General features: G+C 42.5%; 1 protein-coding gene across 1 annotated transcript in view; it reads left to right on the top strand.

The window, feature by feature from the left end:
* Nucleotides 1-27,479, top strand: part of LOC141141232 (vomeronasal type-2 receptor 26-like) — a 144,076-nt gene that overhangs the window by 62,428 nt on the left and 54,169 nt on the right. The window contains exons 2-3 of the mRNA XM_073628932.1: nt 18,083-18,374; nt 21,218-22,000. Coding sequence (XP_073485033.1) covers nt 18,083-18,374; nt 21,218-22,000 — 1,075 coding nt within the window. The remainder of the gene's footprint in view (nt 1-18,082; nt 18,375-21,217; nt 22,001-27,479) is intronic.

Here is a 27,479-nt window from a genome sequence, read left to right on the forward strand (position 1 = left end):
GATCATGGCCCACTGGCGTGGGGAAAAAAAACCAAGCTCCCCTGAACCTGTCCTGGTGCCATAGTCGCACAGGTACTCATTGATGGCCCTCTGCTGCGTGTGCAGCCGCTGCAGCATGGCCAACGTTGAGTTCCACCTGGTGGGCATGTCACAGATTAGGCGGTTCTTGGGCAGGTTAAACTCCTTTTGGAGGTCCGTCAGCCGAGCACTGGCATTATATGACCGGCGGAAATGCACACAGACTTTCCTGGCCTGCCTCAGGACATCCTGTAAGCCCGGGTACCTGCCCAAGAACCGCTGCACCACCAACTTAAGGACGTGAGCCAAACAGGGCACATGGGTCATTTGTCCCTGTCGGAGGGTAGAGAGGCGGTTGGTGCCATTGTCGCAAACCACCATTCCTGCCTTAAGTTGGCGTGGCGTCAACCACCTCTGAACCTGCCCCTGCAGAGCTGACAGAACCTCTGCCCCAGTGTGGCTCCTGTCCCCCAAGCACACCAGCTCAAGCACCGCATGGCATCTTTTGGCCTGCGTACTTGCGTAGCCCCTTGAACGACTACGGAGCACCGCTGGTTCCGAGGAAGAGGCCATGGAGGAAGACGAAGAGGAGGGGGTGGAGGAGAGAGGTGTGTCACAATCATTAGCATTTTGGAGGCGTGGTGGCGGAACAACCTCCAACACTACTGCACCTTGTCCTGCATCCTTCCCAGCTGCCAGCAGAGTCACCCAATGCGCCGTGAAACTTAGGTAACGTCCCTGTCCATGCCTGCTGGACCATGAGTCAGCGGTAATATGCACCTTACCGCTGACTGCCCTGTCCAGCGAGGCATGGACATTGCCTTCCACATGCTGGTAGAGAGCCGGAATCGCCTTCCGTGAGAAAAAGTGGCGTTTGGGTACCTGCCACTGAGGAACCGCACATTCCACAAACTCACAGAAGGGGGCAGAGTCTACCAACTGAAAAGGCAGCAGTTGAAGTGCTAGCAATTTTGCCAAGCTAGCATTCAACCGTTGGGCATGTGGATGGCTGGGAGCAAACTTCTTTCGGCGGTGCAGCAGCTGGGGCAGGGAAATTTGCCTGGTACAATCTGACGTCGGTGTACCAAAATCAGATTGCCCACAAGTACGTGGCTGTGACACACCTAATTCTACACCTTCATTCCTCTCAGTGCAGGTCTCAGAGAGGACTGAAGGTCTAGTGGGGTTGGAAATCTCAGCTGATGAGGAGCAAGCAGAGGTCCTCTTTGTTCTTTGGTGTGGGTCTTTTAGATACGCTTGCCAACGAACTGCATGGCAGGTCAACATATGTCTGGTCAAGCATGTGGTACCCAAGCGGGAGATGTTTTGGCCACGCGAGATACGCTTGAGACATATGTTGCAAATAGCAGCGGTGCGATCTGATGCACTCGTCTCAAAAAAGGCCCACACCAAAGAACTTTTTGAATAATGCGCAGAGACTGCAGCGCCCTGCACATGTGGAGCTTTGGGGTGTGATGCAGTCAATGTGCTGCCCTTAGGCTGGCCCCTGGAGGGCATCCTGCCTCGTTGGTGATGTGCCGCCTCCTCCTCCTCCTCTCTCCTATCAGGCACCCACGTTGAGTCAGTGACCTCATCATCCCCTCCCTCCTCATCACTGGAGCAAACCTGGCAGTATGCTGCAGCAGGGGGAGCATGACTGCCAGATTGCTGTCCTTCTTGGGCACCCCCTCTGTCCGTGCTCGTGTTACTGCCTTCATCGAGCTCAGTATCATCATCAGAGCCTTCCAAACGCTGGGCATCCTCCTGGAGCATGTACCCAACACTGTGGTCAAACAGTTCGAGGGACTCCTCAGGAGGACATGGTGGGGCTAGGGAAGGAGTCACTGATGACATTGAGCTGAGGGAAGAGGCCGCTGCTTTGCCAGACAGAGTACCCTGGGCATGGGTGAGAGAGGATGAGGAGGATGAGGACGGCTTGGTCATCCACTCGACCAAGTCTTCCGCATGTTGCGGCTCAACATGGCCAGCTGCCAAAAAAAAGGCCAAGCGTGTCCCATGGCCACGTGCTGATGAGGATGCACCGTCTCCGCGACCAGCAATAGACACAGAGCCTGCTTGCCCTCTCTTATTGGCTTGTGACTGTCTGCCTCTCCTTCTTGGCCTTCCAGACATACTAATGGCCTGTAGCTGCACTAAACTGGGATATATATATATATATATATATATATATATATATATATATATATATATGTACTGATACTGCAGCTAGCAAAATCAACTGCCTGCCTGTAGTATGAGAACACCACCAACCTTCTACAGGTAGCTTTAGCTGAACACTGTGAGGTGGACGCACCCCACTAACTTGTAGGTTTAGCAGAACACTGTGAGCAGGACGCACTGCACTAACTGTAAATAGTCTAGCTGCCTGACTGTGGTACTAATAGGATCAAAAGAACACCAGCAATTTTCTTCAGTATTTACTGTAACAAGACAAGCCTGCCTGTCAGTAAGAAGATAACAGAAACGGATCTAGCTGAACACTGTGAGCAGGACGCACCCCACTAGCTTGTAGGTTTAGCTGAACACTGTGAGGTGGACGTACCCCACTAACTTGTAGGTTTAGCTGAACACTGTGAGCAGGACGCACCCCACTAACTTGTAGGTTTAGCAGAACACTGTGAGCAGGACGCACTGCACTAACTGTAAATAGTCTAGCTGCCTGACTGTGGTACTAATAGGATCAAAAGAACATCAGTAATTTTCTTTAAAATACTGTAACAAGACAAGCCTGCCTGTCAGTAAGAAGATAACAGGAACGGATCTAGCTGAACACTGTGAGCAGGATGCACCCCACTAGCTTGTAGGTTTAGCTGAACACTGTGAGGTGGACGCACCCCACTAACTTGTAGGTTTAGCTGAACACTGTGAGCAGGACGCACCCCACTAACTTGTAGGTTTAGCAGAACACTGTGAGCAGGACGCACTGCACTAACTGTAAATAGTCTAGCTGCCTGACTCTGGTACTAATAGGATCAAAAGAACACCAGCAATTTTCTTTAAAATACTGTAACAAGACAAGCCTGCCTGTCAATAAGAAGATAACAGGAACGGATCTAGCTGAACACTGTGAGCAGGACGTACCCCACTAGCTTGTAGGTTTAGCTGAACACTGTGAGGTGGACGCACCCCACTAACTTGTAGGTTTAGCTGAACACTGTGAGCAGGACTCACCCCACTAACTTGTAGGTTTAGCAGAACACTGTGAGCAGGACACACTGCACTAACTGTAAATAGTCTAGCTGCCTGACTGTGGTACTAATAGGATCAAAAGAACACCAGCAATTTTCTTCAGGTAGCTGTATTTACTGTAACAAGACAAGCCTGCCTGTCAGTAAGAAGATAACAGGAATGGATCTAGCTGAACACTGTGAGCAGGATGCACCCCACTAGCTTGTAGGTTTAGCTGAACACTGTGAGGTGGACGCACCCCACTAACTTGTAGGTTTAGCTGAACACTGTGAGCAGGACGCACCCCACTAACTTGTAGGTTTAGCAGAACACTGTGAGCAGGACGCACTGCACTAACTGTAAATAGTCTAGCTGCCTGACTGTGGTACTAATAGGATCAAAAGAACACCAGCAATTTTCTTCAGGTAGCTGTATTTACTGTAACAAGACAAGCCTGCCTGTCAGTAAGAAGATAACAGAAACGGATCTAGCTGAACACTGTGAGCAGGACGCACCCCACTAGCTTGTAGGTTTAGCTGAACACTGTGAGGTGGATGCACCCCACTAACTTGTAGGTTTAGCTGAACACTGTGAGCAGGACACACCCCACTAACTTGTAGGTTTAACAGAACACTGTGAGCAGGACGCACTGCACTAACTGTAAATAGTCTAGCTGCCTGACTGTGGTACTAATAGGATCAAAAGAACACCAGCAATTTTCTTCAGGTAGCTGTATTTACTGTAACAAGACAAGCCTGCCTGTCAGTAAGAAGATAACAGGAACGGATCTAGCTGAACACTGTGAGCAGGACGCACCCCACTAGCTTGTAGGTTTAGCTGAACACTGTGAGCAGGACGCACCCCACTAACTTGTAGGTTTAGCAGAACACTGTGAGCAGGACGCACTGCATTAACTGTAAATAGTCTAGCTGCCTGACTGTGGTACTAATAGGATCAAAAGAACATCAGTAATTTTCTTTAAAATACTGTAACAAGACAAGCCTGCCTGTCAGTAAGAAGATAACAGGAACGGATCTAGCTGAACACTGTGAGCAGGATGCACCCCACTAGCTTGTAGGTTTAGCTGAACACTGTGAGGTGGACGCACCCCACTAACTTGTAGGTTTAGCTGAACACTGTGAGCAGGACGCACCCCACTAACTTGTAGGTTTAGCAGAACACTGTGAGCAGGACGCACTGCACTAACTGTAAATAGTCTAGCTGCCTGACTCTGGTACTAATAGGATCAAAAGAACACCAGCAATTTTCTTCAGGTAGCTGTATTTACTGTAACAAGACAAGCCTGCCTGTCAGTAAGAAGATAACAGAAACGGATCTAGCTGAACACTGTGAGCAGGACGCACCCCACTAGCTTGTAGGTTTAGCTGAACACTGTGAGGTGGATGCACCCCACTAACTTGTAGGTTTAGCTGAACACTGTGAGCAGGACACACCCCACTAACTTGTAGGTTTAACAGAACACTGTGAGCAGGACGCACTGCACTAACTGTAAATAGTCTAGCTGCCTGACTGTGGTACTAATAGGATCAAAAGAACACCAGCAATTTTCTTCAGGTAGCTGTATTTACTGTAACAAGACAAGCCTGCCTGTCAGTAAGAAGATAACAGGAACGGATCTAGCTGAACACTGTGAGCAGGACGCACCCCACTAGCTTGTAGGTTTAGCTGAACACTGTGAGCAGGACGCACCCCACTAACTTGTAGGTTTAGCAGAACACTGTGAGCAGGACGCACTGCATTAACTGTAAATAGTCTAGCTGCCTGACTGTGGTACTAATAGGATCAAAAGAACATCAGTAATTTTCTTTAAAATACTGTAACAAGACAAGCCTGCCTGTCAGTAAGAAGATAACAGGAACGGATCTAGCTGAACACTGTGAGCAGGATGCACCCCACTAGCTTGTAGGTTTAGCTGAACACTGTGAGGTGGACGCACCCCACTAACTTGTAGGTTTAGCTGAACACTGTGAGCAGGACGCACCCCACTAACTTGTAGGTTTAGCAGAACACTGTGAGCAGGACGCACTGCACTAACTGTAAATAGTCTAGCTGCCTGACTCTGGTACTAATAGGATCAAAAGAACACCAGCAATTTTCTTTAAAATACTGTAACAAGACAAGCCTGCCTGTCAATAAGAAGATAACAGGAACGGATCTAGCTGAACACTGTGAGCAGGACGCACCCCACTAGCTTGTAGGTTTAGCTGAACACTGTGAGGTGGACGCACCCCACTAACTTGTAGGTTTAGCTGAACACTGTGAGCAGGACTCACCCCACTAACTTGTAGGTTTAGCAGAACACTGTGAGCAGGACACACTGCACTAACTGTAAATAGTCTAGCTGCCTGACTGTGGTACTAATAGGATCAAAAGAACACCAGCAATTTTCTTCAGGTAGCTGTATTTACTGTAACAAGACAAGCCTGCCTGTCAGTAAGAAGATAACAGGAATGGATCTAGCTGAACACTGTGAGCAGGATGCACCCCACTAGCTTGTAGGTTTAGCTGAACACTGTGAGGTGGACGCACCCCACTAACTTGTAGGTTTAGCTGAACACTGTGAGCAGGACGCACCCCACTAACTTGTAGGTTTAGCAGAACACTGTGAGCAGGACGCACTGCACTAACTGTAAATAGTCTAGCTGCCTGACTGTGGTACTAATAGGATCAAAAGAACACCAGCAATTTTCTTCAGGTAGCTGTATTTACTGTAACAAGACAAGCCTGCCTGTCAGTAAGAAGATAACAGAAACGGATCTAGCTGAACACTGTGAGCAGGACGCACCCCACTAGCTTGTAGGTTTAGCTGAACACTGTGAGGTGGATGCACCCCACTAACTTGTAGGTTTAGCTGAACACTGTGAGCAGGACACACCCCACTAACTTGTAGGTTTAACAGAACACTGTGAGCAGGACGCACTGCACTAACTGTAAATAGTCTAGCTGCCTGACTGTGGTACTAATAGGATCAAAAGAACACCAGCAATTTTCTTCAGGTAGCTGTATTTACTGTAACAAGACAAGCCTGCCTGTCAGTAAGAAGATAACAGGAACGGATCTAGCTGAACACTGTGAGCAGGATGCACCCCACTAGCTTGTAGGTTTAGCTGAACACTGTGAGGTGGACGCACCCCACTAACTTGTAGGTTTAGCTGAACACTGTGAGCAGGACGCACCCCACTAACTTGTAGGTTTAGCAGAACACTGTGAGCAGGACGCACTGCACTAACTGTAAATAGTCTAGCTGCCTGACTGTGGTACTAATAGGATCAAAAGAACACCAGCAATTTTCTTTAAAATACTGTAACAAGACAAGCCTGCCTGTCAGTAAGAAGATAACAGGAACGGATCTAGCTGAACACTGTGAGCAGGACGCACCCCACTAGCTTGTAGGTTTAGCTGAACACTGTGAGGTGGACGCACTCCACTAACTTGTAGGTTTAGCTGAACACTGTGAGCAGGACGCACCCCACTAACTTGTAGGTTTAGCAGAACACTGTGAGCAGGACGCACTGCACTAACTGTAAATAGTCTAGCTGCCTGACTGTGGTACTAATAGGATCAAAAGAACACCAGCAATTTTCTTCAGGTAGCTGTATTTACTGTAACAAGACAAGCCTGCCTGTCAGTAAGAAGATAACAGAAACGGATCTAGCTGAACACTGTGAGCAGGACGCACCCCACTAGCTTGTAGGTTTAGCTGAACACTGCGAGGTGGACGCACCCCACTAACTTGTAGGTTTAGCTGAACACTGTGAGCAGGACGCACCCCACTTACTTGTAGGTTTAGCAGAACACTGTGGGCAGGACGCACTGCACTAACTGTAAATAGTCTAGCTGCCTGACTGTGGTACTAATAGGATCAAAAGAACACCAGTAATTTTCTTTAAAATACTGTAACAAGACAAGCCTGCCTGTCAGTAAGAAGATAACAGGAACGGATCTAGCTGAACACTGTGAGCAGGACGCACTGCACTAAATGTAAATAGTCTAGCTGCCTGACTGTGGTACTAATAGGATCAAAAGAACACCAGTAATTTTCTTCAAAATACTGTAACAAGACAAGCCTGCCTGTCAGTAGGAATATAACAGGAACGGATCTAGCTGAACACTGTGAGCAGGACGCACTGCACTAAATGTAAATAGTCTAGAAGATAACAGGAACGGATCTAGCTAAACTGAATACAGTGTATATATATATATATGCAACACCTGGGATGCATATATATACACAATACACTTTAAGTGCAGCTAACTGACTGACTGTCCTGCCTAATCTAGCTAACTCAAATGAAATGACATTGTCTCTCTCTAAGCACACCGGAACACACTGCACAGGGCCGCCGTGCAGGCGGCCTTATATAGTGTGGGGCGTGTACTAAATCCCCTGAGCCATAATTGGCCAAAGCCTGGTTGGCTTTGGCCAATTATGGCTCTCTGTTAAGGCGGCGCTGTGATTGGCCAAGCATGCGGGTCATAGTGCATGCTTGGCCAATCATCAGCAAGCAATGCACTGCGATGCCGCAGTGAATTATGGGCCGTGACGCGCCACACGAATTTGGCGCGAACGGCCCATATCGTTCGCAATTCGGCGAACGATCGAACAGCCGATGTTCGAGTCAAACATGGGTTCGACTCGAACACGAAGCTCATCCCTAGCCCAGAGTTAAGTTTTGAAACAAACTCACAGATGCAGCTGTAAGCTGTTTCTATACTTCCAATCCCATGACATTCGGCATACATCAGGTTAGAAAAAAACATTACCTAGCCTATTCACAACTTTGTGGTGTGGTGCATTATGTGCCTTGTGTTTAGGCAGAACATTAAAGTGATTGTAAAGTCTCGTTTAAAAAAAAAAAAATAACAAACATGTTATACTTACCTTATTGGGCGACTATGTGGCAAATGAGGTTTAATGTTGATAAATGTAAAGTTATGCACTTGGGAGCTAAGAATATGCATGCATCATGCATACTAGGGGGAGTACAACTGGGGGAATCAATGGCGGAGAAGGATCTGGGGGTTTTGGTTACATCATATGCTCAATAATAGCATGCAATTCCAAGCTGCGGTTTCCAAAGCGAGCAAAGTCCTTTCTTGTATTAAGAGAGGTATGGACTCCAGAGAGAGAAATATAATTTTGCCCCTGTACAAATCATTAGTAAGACCTCATCTGGAATATACAGTTCAGTTTTGGGCACCAGTACTCAAAAGGATATCGGGGAACTGGAGAAAGTGCAGAGAAGGGCAACCAAACTGATAAGAGGCATGGGGGAGCTCAGCTATGAGGAAAGATTAGAGGAACTGAATTTATTCACTGTTGAGAAGAGGAGATTAATGCCCCGTACACACGGTCGGACATTGATCAGACATTCCGACAACAAAATTCTAGGATTTTTTCCGACGGATGTTGGCTCAAACTTGTCTTGCATACACACGGTCACACAAAGTTGTCGGAAAATCCGATCATCCTGAACGCGGTGACGTAAAACACATATGTCGGGACTATAAACGGGGCAGTAGCCAATAGCTTTCATCTCTTTATTTATTCTGAGCATGCATGGCACTTTGTGCGTCGGATTTGTGTACACACGATCGGAAACTCCGACAATGGATTTTGTTGTCGGAAAATTTTATAGCAAGCTCTCAAACTTTCAGAAAATCCGATGGAAAATGTGTGATGGAGCCTACACACGGTCGGAATTTCCGACAACAAGGTCCTATCACACATTTTCCGTCTGAAAATCCGGCCGTGTGTACGGGGCATGAGGGGGAATACGATCACCATGTATAAATATATAAGGGGTCCAAATAGTGAACTTGGTGTTAAGTTATTAACTAGACATGTGCATTTGTTTTCGTCCGGATGCATTTTCGTCCAAATTTCAGGTATTTTCATTATCGTTTTAACAAACGATAACGAAAGCACAGGATACAAAAACCGAAAGATCCAACATAAACAAATGCTTTATTTTCATTTTTGTTGCAACAACAGTTCGATATAGATAGAAGAATCGACATGACGCTGACAATAACAATCTGTTGAACCTGTGGACGAATGTGCCTAACCTTAACTTAGTCCAAGATTATTCTACATAGAGAGAAAAAATTTGACATAGAGAGAAAAGATTTGACATAGAAAGAAAAGATCGCTGCTGGAATTAGGTGGGGGGAGTAAAATAAAAATAATGATGAATGTTATTGGCCTATTGTAACCAAAGAGGAGGGGCTGTAAAATAGCTAGAACTACCCTGTTTCCCCCGAAAATAAGACCTAGCGTGATTGTCGGTGATGGCTGCAATATAAGCCCTACCCCCCAAATAAGCCCTACCCTGTTTCCCCAAAAATAAGCCCTACCCTGAAAATAAGACCTACAAGGACTTTAACTAGGGCTTATTTGGGGGGAAGGGCTTATATTGCAGCCATCACTGACAATCACGCTAGGTCTTATTTTTGGGGAAACAGGGTAAGTACACCCTGTACAGCCAACTTACTTTCACTTACGATTTGCTAGCAGAGAGACACACTCATTGAATCATTTCAGAAGACAGTCAATCTTAGCTGGTCCATTTGTCAGAGAACCTGAATTATTTAGCAATTAAGCATAAGCACAGCAGCAGAACAATAGTGAAGCAAGCTACAGTTCAACGTAACTTTTTCATAATAATCTGCTGCTATTGTGTTATTGTTGTGAACTTGATAGTAATACTAGTGTTGCTAGTGTTGTGATAGCATCAGAGGCTGCCCATGTTGTGGGGGGGATTTATTATTATAGATTCTATATTATAATGCCATATCAATATCTGACACAACATTGGATGCCGCGCCCGCCATTGCACTTGGAGATTGAGAAATGAATGTGAAAGCCTTCAATGACAGATTCGACCTTAATTAATTTGGATTTTCGGACGAATGCAATTTTTAACAAAAAACAAAATAAATAAAAACGAATTTCTGGAGTAACTACATACATTTATTTTTCTGACGAAAACGAAATTCTGAAACAAAATATTTCAGTGTGCACATGTCTATTATTCACTTTACGGTCAACACTGAGGACAAGGGGGTACTCTTTATGTCCAGAGGAAAAGAGATTTCATCTCCAAATAAGGAAAGGTTTCTTCACAGTGAGATCTGTGAAAATGTGGAATAGACTCCCTATAGAGGTGGTTCCGGCCAGTTCAGTAGATTCCCCTGCTGTAGCAAATAGGATCCTGCTTTTCTGTTTTTTTTTCTCCTTCCTCTGAAACAACTGTGGGTATAGGATTGAGTATATGGGATTGTATGATATATTTTTTTCTTTTTTTCTTTTATAGTTGAACTAGATGGACTTGTGTCTTTTTTCAACCTGACTAACTATGTACCTGCCCTGTGTAGTGGATTTGCACAGAGCAGCCCCAATCCTCCTCTTCTCGAGTCCCTCTTCCGTTCTCCTGGCCCCTCCCTCCTGTTGAGTGCCCCCACTGCAAGCAGCTTGCTATGGGGGCACCCGAGCTGAGCCACAGCTCCCTATGTCCATTCAAACATGGAGCCCTGACCTGGCCCCCTTTCTCTTCTTATTGGCTGGCTGACTTTTATTGACAGCAGAGGGAGCCAATAGTGCCACGCTGTTGTCCCAGCCAATGAGGAGGGGAGTCCCGAGCAGCAGAGACACTCCTGCAACTTTGCTGGATCTAGAGGAACCTCAGGTAAGTATTGGGGGGACTGAGGGGGGCTGCTGCACACAGAAGGCTTTTTATCTTAATGCACAGAATGCATTAAGTTAAAAAACCTTCTGCCTTTACAATTACTTTAATTTGAATGGAGTGCCCAATGCCTCAGAACACACTGCATTTCTGGCACTGAATTACACAAACACAGCTAACGTCATTGGCTTGTGTTACTGCAAGGCAATAGTATGAATGATCTAAGCATGTTCCTTCAATTATTCCCTGAAGAATTTGTTTATGTCATATTTTCATAGTTTGTAAGGTTGAATAAAGCCTCTGGACTCTCTCCAGTTGCAGCACATCCTTCTTGAGGGCTGATGACCAGAACATACACAAGATGTGGCTAAACCAGAGTCTTGTAAAGTGGTAGAATTTTAGTTTTATCTCTGGAGAAAATAGCTCTATAATGCATGCTAATATTCTGCTGACCTTGTTAGTCAAAGCATCTACCAATTGACCCATAGAGTTGTCCTGTAAGACATTTGAAATGAAATGGCAAGCTTTAAATTAGTTAGCAGTTCCTTTTGCCCAATTAATTGAAATCCCTCATTAAGATAACATTGCCCTGCCTTGCTGCTATTCTAACTGTGATAGATCAGACTTCTCCTCATCCTCTAAGTTAGGGGGCCTGTAGCAAATGCTCACTATTAGTTTCCCATTTGCTACTTCCCTTTGAAGCTCTAGCAACAAGGATTCCACCCCCTCCCTTGCCCCATTAGTTATGCCATCCCTCACATTCACTATTAAATTATTCTTGATATACAGACACACCACTCCCCCTCTTCTACCTTCCCTGTGCCTCCGATACAAGGAGAACCCCTGAACATTGACATGCCAGTCATGTGAGCTATCAAACCAAGTTTTTAATACTTCCACAAAGTCCTCCTCGTGTATCAGCAGCTCCAGTTTTTCCATTTTATTAGTTAGACTTCTAGCATTTGTGTACATGTCTTTTAATTTTGTACAAGCACATATTTTTTCCTCCTTATTACTAATGCCCCCAGTAGCACCCTCTGTCATTTGCTCACTGCTGGCTATCTCTTCCTCTGATCCCTGCCCCCATCACCTAGTTTAAATGTCTACATTTGTGGCCATCTTCTCTCCCAGCAGAACTGCACCCTCCCCATTTAAGTGCAGTCTGTCCCTACTGTAGAGCCAGTAACTGACTGAAAAGACAGTCCAGTTCTCCAGGAACCCAAATCCCTCTTTCCTGCACCAGTTCCTCAGCCAATTGTTAAGTTCCCTAATCTCCTGCTTCCTCTCTGGTGTGGCTCAAGGTACAGGCAGTATTTCTGAGAATACCACAATGGAGGTCCATTTCTTCTGCATAGCTCCTAAATCCCTGATTTTTTTTAGGACACTCCCTCTTCCTCTAACTTTGTCATTAGTACCAATATGTACCATGAATGCTGTGTCCTCCCCAGCCCCACCCATCAATCTGTCCATCTGATCCATGATGTGCTGAACCCAGTTGCCCGGTAAACAACATACTTTTCAGAGATCTTTGTGACAGATTGACCTGTCTGTCCTTCCAATAACTGAATCCCCTACCATTAGAATCTGTCTATACTTTACTTTATCCTTGTCCCCATCTTTACTGGAGGAGTTGTTTCCCGGCAGCTAGGGGATTCATTCTGCTCCAGCACTGCCACTCCTTGATGGATGTCCCCAATATCACGCAACCGGGTGTATTTTTTGGGATGTGTCAGCTCAGGACTGGCCTCCCTTATACTTTTTCCTCTACCACATTTAACTGTTACCCAATTATTCTGCTCTGGAGTCTTCACTTCCTTATCACCACCCAACTGATGGGTATGGTCCAAACTTGCTTTCAGGCTAATGATGCTTTGCAGTGTTGCCAGATGCTTCCTTAGTAGTGATGGGCCAAACACCCCCCTGTTCGATTCGCATCAGAACTCCTGAACAGAGAAAAAGTTTGGACCTGCAAACTCTATTAAAGTCTATGGGACCCGAACATGAAAAATCAAACGTCCCCAATTTGAAGGATTATATGCAAGTTATTGGCCATAAAATGGGTATGAAGGCCTGGGTACTGCCCTGGGGGACATGTATCAAGATGAAAGTGTAAAAAAATATATTTTTTTTTAAAGGAGCAGTGATTTTACTGATGTTTAAAGTAAAATGATAAAAGTAAAACATTCCTTAAAATTTAGTGCCTGGGGGCTCCCCTTAGTCTGTCTGCAAAATGGTGTATCTGTACTGTGTATAGAACTTGCTGCAGCAAAAATGACATTTGTAAAGAAAAAAAGACATTTAAATTGACTCTATACAACAATATACAATTTAAAAATATACAGAAAAAAAAAAACAGGCCCTTTGGATCTGGTATGGATTTTAAAGGGAACCCCATGGCAAATAAACCCCTGCCCCCCAAAATCCATACCAGATCCTTATCCAAGCACTCAGCCTGGCAGGAAAGGGGGAGAATGAGCGAGCGCCCCCCTCCTGAACCATACCAGGCCACATGCCCTCAACAAGGGGGGGTGCTTTGCCCCCCCACCCCAAAGCACCTTGTCCATATGCTAATGGAGACAAGGGCCTCTTCCTGACAATTCTCAGCTGTGGTTGCAGGGGTCTGCGCCCCCAGATCCCAGCACCCTATGTGAATGAGTATGGGGTACTGCTCCTTCCGTGATGAAGGCTAGAAAAAATAAATAGCTGGATAGCTGCACTCAAAAAAATTTCACCTTTATTGTATAAAAATAGATATCAAAGCATCACAAATGGGTACAGACTAACTGACGCGTTTCACACCAGGCACAGTGCTTAGTCATAGCTAGATGCTACATATACAGACAGACACATAAACAGACACATATATACAATTTAAACAATTTAACCTAATGGCCAAAACATGTGTACCATTAGTGGTCAAGTTAAAAACACCTGTGAGAGTCTAGAATCTACATAATCACCACTGAATGAAAAAGTGCCCCCCCCCCACTGGAGAAACTATATATCAAAGCATATAAAAATAAAATAATTTTTGCTTGAAAAAAGACATCAAGTGCAACAAAACATACCATAATCGTATAAAATCCCATTTAAAGTAAAATCAACATGGACCAGCATATGCGACAAGGAAAGCGACCAAAACGTCTATCACCCAAGCATAAAAAACGGTGCATGATGCACAATGATTTTGAACTGCTACAACATTAAGGCTCTGCTAAGGTTTCCCTTTCCACTACTGTAAGTTGTCGTGTGACTTGACACATGTGAAGTTGCATGACAAATCAAAACCAATGTATTTCAATGGTGCTAGTTCCAATTGGTGCAATTCAAGTCACAGCGACTCCAAAAAAGGTTTTTGCACTACTTTGTTCTGACTTCGGTGCGACTTGTACTCACATGGTTTTCACCAGTCGCTTGACATCGCATCAAAAAATCGCATTGCAAAGTCGCAGTGTTATTCTTGCGACTTTGGGGATGCAATAGTGGAAACAGAAGTGGAAACAGAACCCCAAGCTATCCCTTCTTTAAGTAGATTTATAAAAAAATAGCCCTTGGTAAATAATATTTAATATCTAATGACATTATAATCAAATAAATAATTACATTTTTACAATCACATAGCCACAAACAAATAAAGTCACCAAAGAAATAGATATACCCATTAATAAAGCAGTGTACAAATATGTGTCAATGTAATGACAGTGAGAGGGGAGTGGTGGCTGTGGCTAATCTCCAGAAATATATATATGTGGCTCTAAAAAAGGGGGTACCAATCTCAAAAGGAGACAAGGAGAACAGGAGAGGCAAAATAAAAATAAATATGATGGAAAGCAATAGGAAGAATGAAGAAGAAAGATATATAGCAGAAGAAAAAGCAATGAGTAAAAACAGAATTACGATGGAATATTACAGCAAACAGCTGGATGAAGGCTAACCAGCAAATAACTGCTCCGCTGTGTGACAGTTCTTATATAGGTAAAGGGCAGGGCCATCTGGTGACGTCAGCTGGTGGCACCACCCTCTTGTGATATCACCAACACAGCATGATTTCACATGATCCAGCATGACCCACCCATGCAACTCTTCCCCATAACCCTGGGCTGTGGGCATTGTAATTGATGATGGATCTACATGGCGGGACTTTTTTTTAAAATTTTTTTAATAAAGGAATTGTCAAAAACTGCCTCACTATGGTATACCAAAGAAGTTGAGTGTACATGCTCAGCATCATATCCAGAGGTTGTCTTTGGGAAATAGACATATGAGTGCTGCCAGCATTGCTGCAGAGATTGAAGGGGTGGGGGGAGGTCAGCCTGTCAGTGCTCAGACCAGATGCCGCACACTGTATCAAATTGGTCTGCATGGCTGTCATCCCAGAAGGAAGCCTCTTCTAAAGATGATGCACAAGAAAGCCAGCAGACTGTTTGCTGAAGACAAGCAGACTAAGGACATGGGTTACTGGAACCATGTCCTGTGGTCTGATGAGACCAAGATAAACTTATTTGGTTCAGATGGTGTCAAGCGTGTGTGGCGGCAACCAGGTGAGGAGTACAAAGACAAGTGTGTGTTGCCTACAGTCATGCATGGTGTTGGGAGTGTCATTGTCTGGGGCTGCATTAGTGCTGCCGGCACTGGGGAGCTACAGTTCATTGAGGGAACCATGAATGTCAACATGTACTGTGATATACTGAAGCAGAGCATGATCCCCTCCCTTCAGAGACTGGGCCGCAGGGCAGTATTCCAACATGATAATGACCCCAAACACACCTCCAAAACGACCACTGCATTGCTAAAGAAGCTGAGGGTAAAGGTGATGGACTGGCCAAGCATGTCTCCAGACCTAAACCTTATTGAGCATCTGTGGGGCACCCCCAAATGGAAGGTGGAGGAGTGCAAGGTCTCTAACATCCACCAGCTCCGTGATGTCGTCATGGAGGAGTGGAAGAGGACTCCAGTGGCAACCTGTGAAGCTCTGGTGAATTCCATACCCAAGAGGGTTAAATTAGTGCTGGAAAATAATGGTGGCCACACAAAATATTGACTCTTTGGGCCCAATTTGGACATTTTCACTTAGGGCTGTGCTCATTTTTGTTGCAGCAGTTTAGACATTAATGGCTGTGTGTTGAGTTATTTTGAGGGGACAGCAAATTTACACTGTTATACAGCAGCAGCAGCAAAGAAAAGTGTTATTTCTTCAGTGTTGTCACATGAAAAGATCTAATAAAATATTTACAAAAATGTGAGGGGTGTACTCACTTTTGCGAGATACTGTATATATGTATAACACACAGATAACACTATTTCTATCTGTCAAATAACTCTCTCCAAGAAGACAATATGCAGTTCAGTTTTGATCACCAATCCTCAGGAAAGACATTGCTGAATTAGAAAGACTTCAGCTTAGGGCAAAACAAATAATAAGATGGGTGGAGGATCTCAGCTATGAGAATCTATTACATAGATTACAGTTATTCTCTCTGAAGAAGAATCATTTAAGCGGGGATAAGATTACAATGTACAAATATGTCAAGGGTGGCTCCAATAACTGTGAGAAATTGTTTACTCTAAGGTTAAGAGGACATGTGGCCATGAGCTGAAGTTAGAATAAAGGAGCAGTAAAAATGTGAAAACTCCCTCCCCCAGGAAATGGCACCAGCTGAGGGTGACAACTTAAAAAAAATAGGAGATGTCTTCTTAGGAAGCAGAATATTCAGGGCTATGAGAATTGTTAGAAAATAAATATCATACACACATACTTGGGAAACTACATTGTCTATCCGCTGTCAGTGTCCCTTCTCATGTGAAATTAGTTTCGGCCCGAATCCAAATTCAGACAAATGTTTGGTTATTTTGAGATTCAAATGTATTGGAATCTCCAAATGAAATAGTAACAATTTTCATTAAAAATCATTCAAATTTGTTTTATTTGTTTTCTAACAAATTCCAAAACGATTAGCATTCGGATTGGTTAAAAAATGAACGACCAATTCAAATTCTGTGTGAAAAATAGCTGGTTGTTAAGCAGCGGGCCAGGAAGCCACCCCCCAACCTGAAAAAACAATGACTCATCAGCTGTCAGCGGGCTTTCCCACTGACAGCTGAAATGTAAACATAACAATGCCGGCAATACAAAAACGTAAAAAAAAAAAAACGCCATGGAGGGACCCCCAATTCATATCAGGCCCTTTGGGTTTGGTATGGATTTTAAGGAGAACCCCATGCCAAAATGAAAAAAAAAATGGCATGGGGTCCCCCCCAAATCCAGACCCTTATCTGAGCATGCAGCCCGACAGCTCAGGAAAGGGGGGAATGTTTTTTTTTATATTTATTTTGACACTTTTTTTAGTGAATGAGTAGAGGTACAATGTACCCCATACTCATTCACCTGGGGGGGGGGGGGTGGGACTCCTTGTTATAGGGGGCTTCCGGGTTTTGGGGGGTTTTAGGGGGAATTCACTTTTTTTTGCGTGGAGGCCCCTTAAAATCTGTACCAAAATCAAAGGGTCTGGTATGTACAGTATATCCTGGGGAACCTCATGCTTTTTTTTTTGTTTTTTATTTTTATTTTTTTTGTGAAGTACCCTCTTAAAATCCATGCGAGACTCAAATGGGTTCACTTTAATGCCTTCCCGCCCAGCCTATTGGTAAATGATGGTCGGATGGGAGCATTGTTTTTCTGGCAGGATGTCATATGACAACCTCCCAGGATTGCGCCTCACCTTGCATTGTTCTCAAAGGCAGTTCTCTCCCACTCCCTTTTTTTACACCTTCTTGCCTATTAGAGCAGAAAATTAGCATTTTCAATTTAACTGGTTTCAACGAAGTTCACCGAACACCTGCTGAACTGAACAGGCAGTTTGGCTGATCACTACCTGCCAGACCTATGCAGAATATACCAAAACAGTCCACAAGTAGGTGTTCTGGATCTTTAAAGGCCACATGATTGGTTTAAACATTCAGTGGTGAGACTTTCATTTACAGACCTGCTTTGTGAAACTTAGCATTAATTCAACATTGTTTCTGCTGTTTTATTCATTCCCCAGAAAGCATTGCCCAAAAGCTTTTCCCCCTGAATTTAATGCTGATCACATGTATGAATATTTTTAAAACATTTGACATATCTGTATAGAAATTGTTAATGTACTATTTTGGAAAAAATCTTTTTGTAGCCCATCTTTCTGGTATTTCGTGAACCTCCTAGCTTTCCTTTACGCAATTGATAATATTAACCAGGATCCAGATATCTTACCCAATATCACTTTAGGCTTCCATCTATTTGATTCATGGTTGGAACCCAGGAAGGGTGTACAGAGTGTTCTGCAGATCTTATCTGGACCAAATGGGACATTTCCTAATTATTCCTGTAAAGGACAAGGCAAGCTGGCTGGTGTTATTGGAGATCACTATTCACCCACTACAATCCCAATTGCCCAAATCCTTGGACTTTACAGATACACACAGGTGAGTGAAAAGTACTTGTATATTTGTAATAATATTCTAAGTCAACAGAGAAAACAATATACATTTTACAAAAACATGACAGTCTGTGAAAGTTAAAGTGTATATAAACTCTAAAGCCCCGTACCCACGATCGCACTTTCCGATGGGAAATGTTGGATGTGAGGTTGTTGGCGGACAATCTGACCATGTGTATACTCCATCGGACAATTGTTGTCAGACTTTCCACCAACAAATGTTGGCTAGCATGTTCTCAAATTTTCCACCAATAAATGTGTGTTGTCGGACTTTCCGATCATGTGTACACAATCCGTCGGACAAAAGTCCAAAGTACAAACATGCATGCTCAGAAGCAGAAGCAGTCGGTCTTGTAAACTAGCATTTGTAATGGAGAATTAACATTCGTGACGTGGCAAATTATGAAGTCTCCAAATGCAGCACACAATTCTCTTCTTCTTTAATGGGATAATAATGAAGCTGCTTTGCTGGTGATACTGATGGAGTTATTGCAAACAAATTTTCAAAGGCTTTTTTTTTCTAGTGATATCAAGAATAATATTATTATTTTTTTTTTAATTGTGTAAGTTACCACAACACCATTATCCCGTAGTTTTTAAGAACAAAGATACAACTATGTTGGTGTCCCTTGTTAATTTTACATTGTATTTTTTTAAATGTAGCTGCCTACTCCCAAACTGTCATTTGAAGTAAAACACATAGCCAAGTATTATTCTCCACAATTTTTTTATTGCGCATTAAAAAAAAATAGACATGCTATCTGCCAATAGAACTTAACCAAATAGTGCATTCTATGCATCCAAAAGTAAAGAAAATATACCAAATCAAATCATTATTCAACCAAAAAAAAGTCAAAGCAATAACTCCAAGGCCAATAATAAATAACTTGTTATCTCCTCCAATTCTGCAACATGTCTGGTTGACGAACGGCCATTCAGAAACTAACTGAAAAGCACAAAATGAAAAACGCGAAAAGAAAAGCACGAATCAACACTCACCAAACTTCTACTAACATGAAATTAGCAGAAGGAGCCCAAAGGGTGGCGCTAAAGAGCAAAAAAAACATGTAGCATGTCTAGTACCCAGCATGCCCTAGTCGATGATATCACCAGGGGGCAGGGCCATACGGTGACATCACTAAATCACCTTGTTCTCATGTTGATGGGTACAAAGGGCCTCTTCCCCAAAACTCTGGCCGGTGGTTGTGGGAGTCTGCAGGCAGAGGGCTTATGGGAATCTTGAAGCCCCCTTCAACAATGGGGCCCCCAGGTCCTGTCCCCCCATGGGTATATAGTAAAAAATGATGTCACAAGGGCACTATACAGTGAAATCACCGGGTGCCCCTGCCCTTTAGTTTATTAGTGGTGGGAGGCAGCAGAGCTGTCAGATGACGGGAGCCTTCATCGCGTGAGGACCTTTTTTTGGGGGGGGGTGGCAACCGGCGTTCATTGTGATTGATGATGGATCTACACTGGAGGACATGGTGTTGTTTTTTTTAATAAAGGACTTGTCAAAAACTGTGTGTTCTGTGTGTAACCCATACTCATTCACATAGGGGGGCTGAATCTGGGGGCCCTCTTGTTAATGGGGCTACAAGATTCCGAAAGTTCCTCCCCACACCCCCAAAACCACTGGGCCAGGGCTGTGGGAAAAGGTCCTTGTCCTCATCAACATGGAGACTAGGTGCTTTGGAGGGGAGCCCCCTACCCCAAAGCACCCCCCCATGTTGAGGGAATGTGGCCTGGTATGGTTCAGGAGGGAGGATGCCCCCCTCCCCTTTACTGGTCTGCCAAGCTGTATGCTTGGATAAGGGTTTGGTATGGATTTTGAGGGGACCCCATGTTGTTTTTTTTTTTCATTTTGGTGTGGGATTCCCCTTAAAATCAATACCACACCTGAAGTGCCTGGTATGGAATGGGAGGGACCCCGCTCTGTTATTATTATTTTTTTTTGCTGGCATTGTTTTTTTTACATTCAGCTGTCAACGGGGAACACCAGAAATATAAAGTAGGCTTCAACTAGGATTTAAGCAAAATGAATACAAAGCTGCGCTAGAGTTTGTAATTATAAATTATATCTTTATGCATATATATACTGAGAGAAACATAGTTTATCTTTTGCTGACTTCTTCTGAAAATGAGGGTAAACTGTTTTTTCTGGCTAGCCAGAATTGGTGATTCAAAGCAAGCAGATCACAAGTAAAGTCAGGTTGATCTCGGTTCTCCTGATTTGCATAATTTTTCTGGGTATGTATAATTTAGCCTGAGTAGGGACGCCTATCCCCTGCCAGCCTGCTGCAGAGAAAGGTCACTGTTCTCTGTGTGAAAACAGTGGTCTCTCTGCAGGGGTCCAACATGTCCACTGATAATCCCAAGCTATATCATATAATACTTATGACCCTTGCTGATTGGAGAGTCACAGATCTGACTCAACCAGGGGCATATCATACCTCTGCAGGTAGACCACTGTTTCAACACAGAGAGCAAGGATCCTTCTCTACAGCATGCTGGCAGGGCCTGGCTTTTCTACAGTATATAGCAATAAATGTTTTGTTTTAATGCACCTGATATGTATTTAGCTGATTTAATCTAAAAGATCAGTTGTATTTTTAAATATTTGTACAGTGAAGACTCTAATTATAATTTTAGTGCCAACTGGATATGAATGTAACTTTTAAATATAGTAACATTATAGTTAATAGTCAGGGTCACCATTGCGCCCATCAAAGCTCCACCAGTGCCACTCCCCATTCTGATGCCCTAAAGCGGCTGTCTAAGCAGCCTTATGCTGGTGCCAGCCCTGTTAATAGTTAATCCTTCTCCTTTCAGATCAGCTATGGAGCCACTGATTACTCATTAAGTGACAGACTCCTTTACCCGCATGTTTTCAGGACCGTTCAGAATGATTATGTCTATTATTTAGCAATTGCCAAACTAGTGAAACATTTTGGCTGGAATTGGGTTGGAATACTTTTTTCAGACAATGATACCGGAGAGAATGAAGTGCAAATTCTGAAGAGAAATTTGGCTTCCCAGGAGATTTGTGTGGCTTTTGAAAAAAGAATGACTGTGAATTCCGCTACAATAAATCAGTGGAAAGACACACTTATTAAAGTGCATTCTAAAGTTTTAATACTTTGTGGATCCTTCACAAGCAATGCTCGGGGATACCTTTATGAATACTCTCAGGTCAATAGAAACAATATGCTTATCCTTCCTCCAGGCTGGACTTCAGGTGAAATCAAGGTGATAACCATTTTGACAAGTTTTATAACAAGTTTGTCTTTACAGTTGTTTGATCCGCAAATTCTTATTGAAGTCCGTCCGTTTGATGACAATCTATTATCAAGACATTCACAAACTGGACTGTTGCTGGAAAATGTGATAATTACATTTTACAATATAACATCAACTCAAAATGGGAAAAATATTTATTTCCAAAACTTTACTATTTCTAGCCAGAGTTTCATAAGAATCTTTTTTCCACAAATTGAAGGAAATATGCTTTGCGAAGAATCTGTACGAATGTATATTGGAGTAAAAACTATGGCTGAAGCTATACATTTTTTCAACAAGTTTAATCACAGTTTTAATATTAACAGATTTAAGCAGGTAAAACAGTATAGTGCAATAGTCTGTAGGTTATTTTTTAGAATTTTTTTTGTATAGAAACGTTAGAAGGTACTTTGACCAAACATTTTGGGTTTGTTATAATTATTCTACAGGATTTATATAGCACCAACTGTTTGCACAGTGCTTTACAAAATAAAGGGAAACAGTACAGTTACAATATAATTTAATGCAAGAGGGTTAGGAGGGCCTTGCTCATGGGAGCTCACAATCTAAAAAGAGGCTGCAAGTGATACAAAAGGTAATAACTGTATTGGATGAGCTAATGAGAAAATAAAAGTATAGTTTTTAGGTGGTGGCAGGATAGGCTTCCGTGAACAGATGAGTTTTCAAGGATTGCCTGAAGACGGACAGAGCAGGAGATAGCCAGACAGATTGCATTAGAATGTTTAAAAGGATGAAAGAATCTCTGAAGTAGTCTTGGAGGAGAGCATAGGAGAAGGTGTCGAGGGAGCTAGAGAGCAGGAGGTCTTGCAGGAGTGGAAAGGATGGTTTGAATGATAGTTTTAGATGAGGTTGTTGATGTAGCTCCTCAGGGCAGGGCTCTTGTTAATATATAGGTTGTGTCCAATTATTGGTGAAACACCCAATGTAATAGGCACCACATTCCAATGAAAAGATGAGTTAAATGGGAGAGAAAAAAAGTGATTTTAACGTGCAGTAGGAATAAGTAAAAATGAGAGAAAATTGTAATAATAAAAGTTTATTTTTTCTATTATAATTGTAATAAGATCAAAGTTAAAAAAAACATGGACAAAAATAGGCAGTGATTCAAATAAATGGTGGTCATAACAAGCAGTTTGAGTTGAAAAGAGGGGTTGCACATTATCCCGACATGTTTCACTGTAATGCTTCTTCAGGGGATGTGCAAACTGAGAGAAGAATGTTGAGAAAAACTGTACATATATGGAAACAAAAAATAAACATAAACAAGGATCCAAAAAAAAAATAACTAATACGATACATATATAAGAAAATATACATCACAACACATGCTTGGCATTACAAAGAGCCTGCTTACCCCGCAAGAATCAACAACTGCCTAGTACCGCAACAGACGAAATTCCTGTGTAGTCACAGAGGACAGAAAAAGGCCAAGCTAAACAAGTAACAACATTTGGGCCTTTATTCAACAAACCTCTCAATCTATTGAAGATTCTAAATTCATCTCTTCAGGGCCCTTCAACCTAACTTCACAACAAAAAGATGTTATCAAATCACTTCAAACCAACTCGGAAATAATCATCAAACCCGCCGACAAGGGGGGAAATTTGGTTATTATGGAAGTACCCCAGTATGTGACTATCCTTTCAAATCCAGATTGGTATCGACCCATTTCAAAAACAGTCATTGATAACTTTTGTATTCAATATCTCACAATTATTCTCAAAGCTTATCAACAGGGGATTATTGATCAGAACACCTGGAATTTTTTAAATATCAAGGATCCAAAAATCCCCACATTTTATGCCCTACCCAAGATACATAAGTCCCTTACTGAACCCCCCGGACATCTGATAATTTCTGGCTGTTCCAGCCTTATTGAAAATGCTAGTTCCCTGGTGGACAGTTACCTTTACCCCCATGTGACATTGCTATTTTCTTATATTAAAGATACAATTTATGAACTTATTAAAAACCATTTTGGGTATACATCTCCCCCCCAATACCTGGCTTGTAGCCCTTGACATTGAGAATCTATATAATGCTATTCCCCATGATAAGGGTATTGAAGTGGTACAGAGTCATTTAAGTGAAAGGGGTCCTTCTTCTTCTAGGTATAACCAGTTTGTTCTCAAACTACATGGTTATATTTTGAAACACAATGTTTTTCTGTTTGGCTCTTCCCACTACCTCCATGTGCAGGGGGTTGCGATGGGGACTAAATGTGCCCCATCGTATGCTAACCTGTACCTGGGGGGGTGGGAAAGAGATTTCTTTTTAAGAGATGATTTAACTCATTTACTGGAGAAAATTATTTCATGGCATTGTTATATTGACGATGTACTTATTTTTTGGTCGGGAACTGAATCGGAACTAAGGCAATTTCTAAGTTTGATTTCTATCAATGACTTCAATCTTAGATTTACCATGAACTGCAGCCAAACTAACATTATTTTTTTTTAGATTTAGTTATTTCAATTGATGAAAATGGAAAGCTGGATTCTTCACTGTATAGGAAGCCCTCTGCGGGCAATACTATTCTCCATGCCAGAAGTTCCCATCCAGACCCACTATTAAAAAGTATTCCATACAGCCAGTACCTACGGCTCAAGTGCAATTGCAGTAAGGATTCAGATTTTCAAAGGGCTGCAAAAGATCTATACTTAAAAAAGCCTATAACAGGTTAATGCAAAAGATAGAAATTCTCTGATCTTCTCTTATAAACATTCGATTAAAGCTGACACAGTAAGAGTTATTACTCATTATTCAAACCAACATACTGAAATCAGAAAAGTTCTGAACAAGTTTTGGCTGCTTTTGCCAGCAGATCCTGTTGTAAAGAAATATATCAGAGAATTTCCAGAAATCACTTTCAGACGTGCTCTGTCATTAAAAGACCACTTAGTCCATAGCCATTTTGACACTATACCTCTATCTGAGATTCGGGCCAATTCTGGCACATTTCCTTGCCGCCACTGTGATATCTGCCAGTTTGTTGACCACAAGTCTAAGTTTAAACTTCCCAATGGTAATTGGCATTCCATCAAATTTAGAGTCACCTGCCAATCACCTGAAGTCATTTACTTGGCCCAGTGTTTATGCGGTGGCTTCTACATTGGGAAGACTAAGCGACCATTTTTTTAAACGGATAAGAGACCATATTAAACCCATTGGGAAAAAAAGATGGATACTGCTATTATTAGACACATTGGCATTTCCCAATGTAATTAAATTCCTGGCATTGGAACATGTTCCCTTGGACTCAAGGGGGGGCAGTGCCGATAAGACACTGCTCCAGCTTGAAGCCCACTGGATTTATGACCTTAGAGCCACTGTATTTCCAGGATTTAATGAAAGCCTGAGCTTCAAGCCTTTAATATGACATTAAAAAAGAGAAAAAAAATATACAGTATATATATATATATATATATATATATATATATATATATATATATACACACACATATCTACCATGTATTTATATGATTGTATATATTACTGGATCTGATGATATGTTTCATATGTTATTTGTTTATTACCATTTCTAATTTGTATACAGAATATATGCTTGCCATTTCGACAGGTCACGGTTGTGGGTGGTCCTGTGTGGTGTGCCTGTCGTTAGCCTGCTGCCCCGTTTTTACTTCTTCCCAGTCCACTGCTGCCTTCCGTTTACTTTCTTTTCCCCAGGAGACTGTCCATAGTAGTCATATGGACGCCCAGGGCATCTAGTGATTTTTTCGCTCTATGCACTTCTAGTGCCGCACTTTGCCAGGGACCCTCATGCCCCCAGGTCATGCTTTAGGCATCCCCCTTTCACTGTATTTCCACCCACAGTGTGTTTAACATCTTTTCGCCTACTTCCCCTTGGTCTGCGAGCTGTTAGGGAGGATCTCGCTCTGGTCATGATCTCCCATTGTGTTGGCGCCCTGCCTGGGGCCCTCCCACTGCCGAAAGGACTCCTGGGTGTTGTAGTTGCAGGGTCTGACTTGGTTCCCTGGGCATGCACAATGGCGTCTTCACGTCCGCATCAGAAACAAGAAAAAATACCCCCTGAATGGGATTTTAACAGACCACCAACTCAATGGTAAAAAGTATCTTTTAATGATATAGAGTAAAAAGACGTGTACCGTCTACACATTGCAAAATTCATCAAACAAAAAACAGAACAAAAAATACACAATAACAGATCATCATATGTACTCTCCAAAGGGTGGTGTACTCTGATACCCGACGCGTTTCCAGTATTCTGATACCTTCATCAGAGACTGAGAGTTGGGTATATTTACATATGTTTTTTAATTCAAATGGAATGATTCCATGTATAAAGAGTGCCGAAGGTGATTCAATCAAACAAAGTGTTCACTATGTGCCAGACCATGATGATGGAAGAATTTTGAGTGCACAGCAATTCCAGCATCAGTAAATATACATCCGGGATACATGGGACGGACTGTCGTTAGAGCTTAAAGTAAGGGCCTAGATAACGGGCAGAACAATATCCGGGCGTCCCTGGATGGACGTGCCCTGTAGGTATCCGGGTCAAGTGTATGGAGTGCTTCCTATGTGTAGGTGCCATCAGTGACATCAGATGCCGACTCGATGGAGGACAGATAAAGCCAGCCATTCTGGCATCTCCAATGCCAGAGCCAGAGGGTTAGACTATTTCTATCAGTCCACCTTATCGGTAAGTTTAAAATTCACTTAGTTCACTGACATTTTACTCTCCATTAATCCGCAAAGCTTCTTTAAATTTTCATAAGCCTTTTCATAACTATGCTCTGTTTATCTTATCATCCTTTATCCATTTATTGATTTGTTCTATTGTTCCTTCTATACATATACTCATATATAGAGACATTAGTCCTCTACGTTTTTTCTAAAACTGGTATTTTTATTCAATTTTATTTTAACAATATTACCTTTGATAATTTTTTATCTATTATATATGCATATAACTAATTTATTTATTATTATAATAATATATATACTCCTGATTTTTTCTTTTTCTTTTTCCCTTATTATTTTTTCCTCTATACAATGACATCCTGCTAATACTATTTAGCTGTCCAAAGTTGGGCCCTCCACCCCATGCTTTGCTATTATTATTTTAAAGTAAGTAAATTTATTTTCTGGCCCTTTGCTATTTTTTCTATACAGCATGCCTCTCTTTTTTTTGTTGCTCCTTCTCATGAATACATACTCCCCTTTTTTACTTGTTTAGCTTGGCCTTTTTCTGTCCTCTGTGACTACACGGGAACCTCTGTAAATGTTGTCTTTTGTGGTACTAGGCAGTTGTTGATTCTGGGTGGACTCTGTTGCGGGGTAAGCAGGCTCTTTGTAATGCCAAGCATGTGTTGTGATGTATATTTTCTTTTATATGTATCATATTCGTTTTTTGGATCCTTGTTTATGTTTATTTTTTGCTTCCATATATGTACAGTTTTTCTCGACATTCTTGTCTCAGTTTGCACATCCCCTGAAGAAGCATTACAGCGAAACATGTCGGGCTAATGTGCAACCCCTCTTTTCAACCCAACCTACTTGTTATGACCACCATTTATATGAATCACTGCCTATTTTTGTCCATGTGTTTTTTAACTTTGAACTTATTAAAATTATAATAGAAAAAATAATCTTTTATTATTACAATTTTCACTCATCATTACTTATTCCTACTGCACCGTTAAAATTCCTTTTTTTCTCTCCCATTTAGCTCTTGTTAGTAGTTATAATTTTAGTTGTTAGATGAGCGCAAGCCAGTGGAGAAATTGGCAAAGAGGGTTGGTAGTTAATG

This window comes from Aquarana catesbeiana, linkage group LG01, assembly GCF_042186555.1.
Source record: "Aquarana catesbeiana isolate 2022-GZ linkage group LG01, ASM4218655v1, whole genome shotgun sequence".
Taxonomy (NCBI): Eukaryota; Metazoa; Chordata; class Amphibia; order Anura; family Ranidae; genus Aquarana; species Aquarana catesbeiana.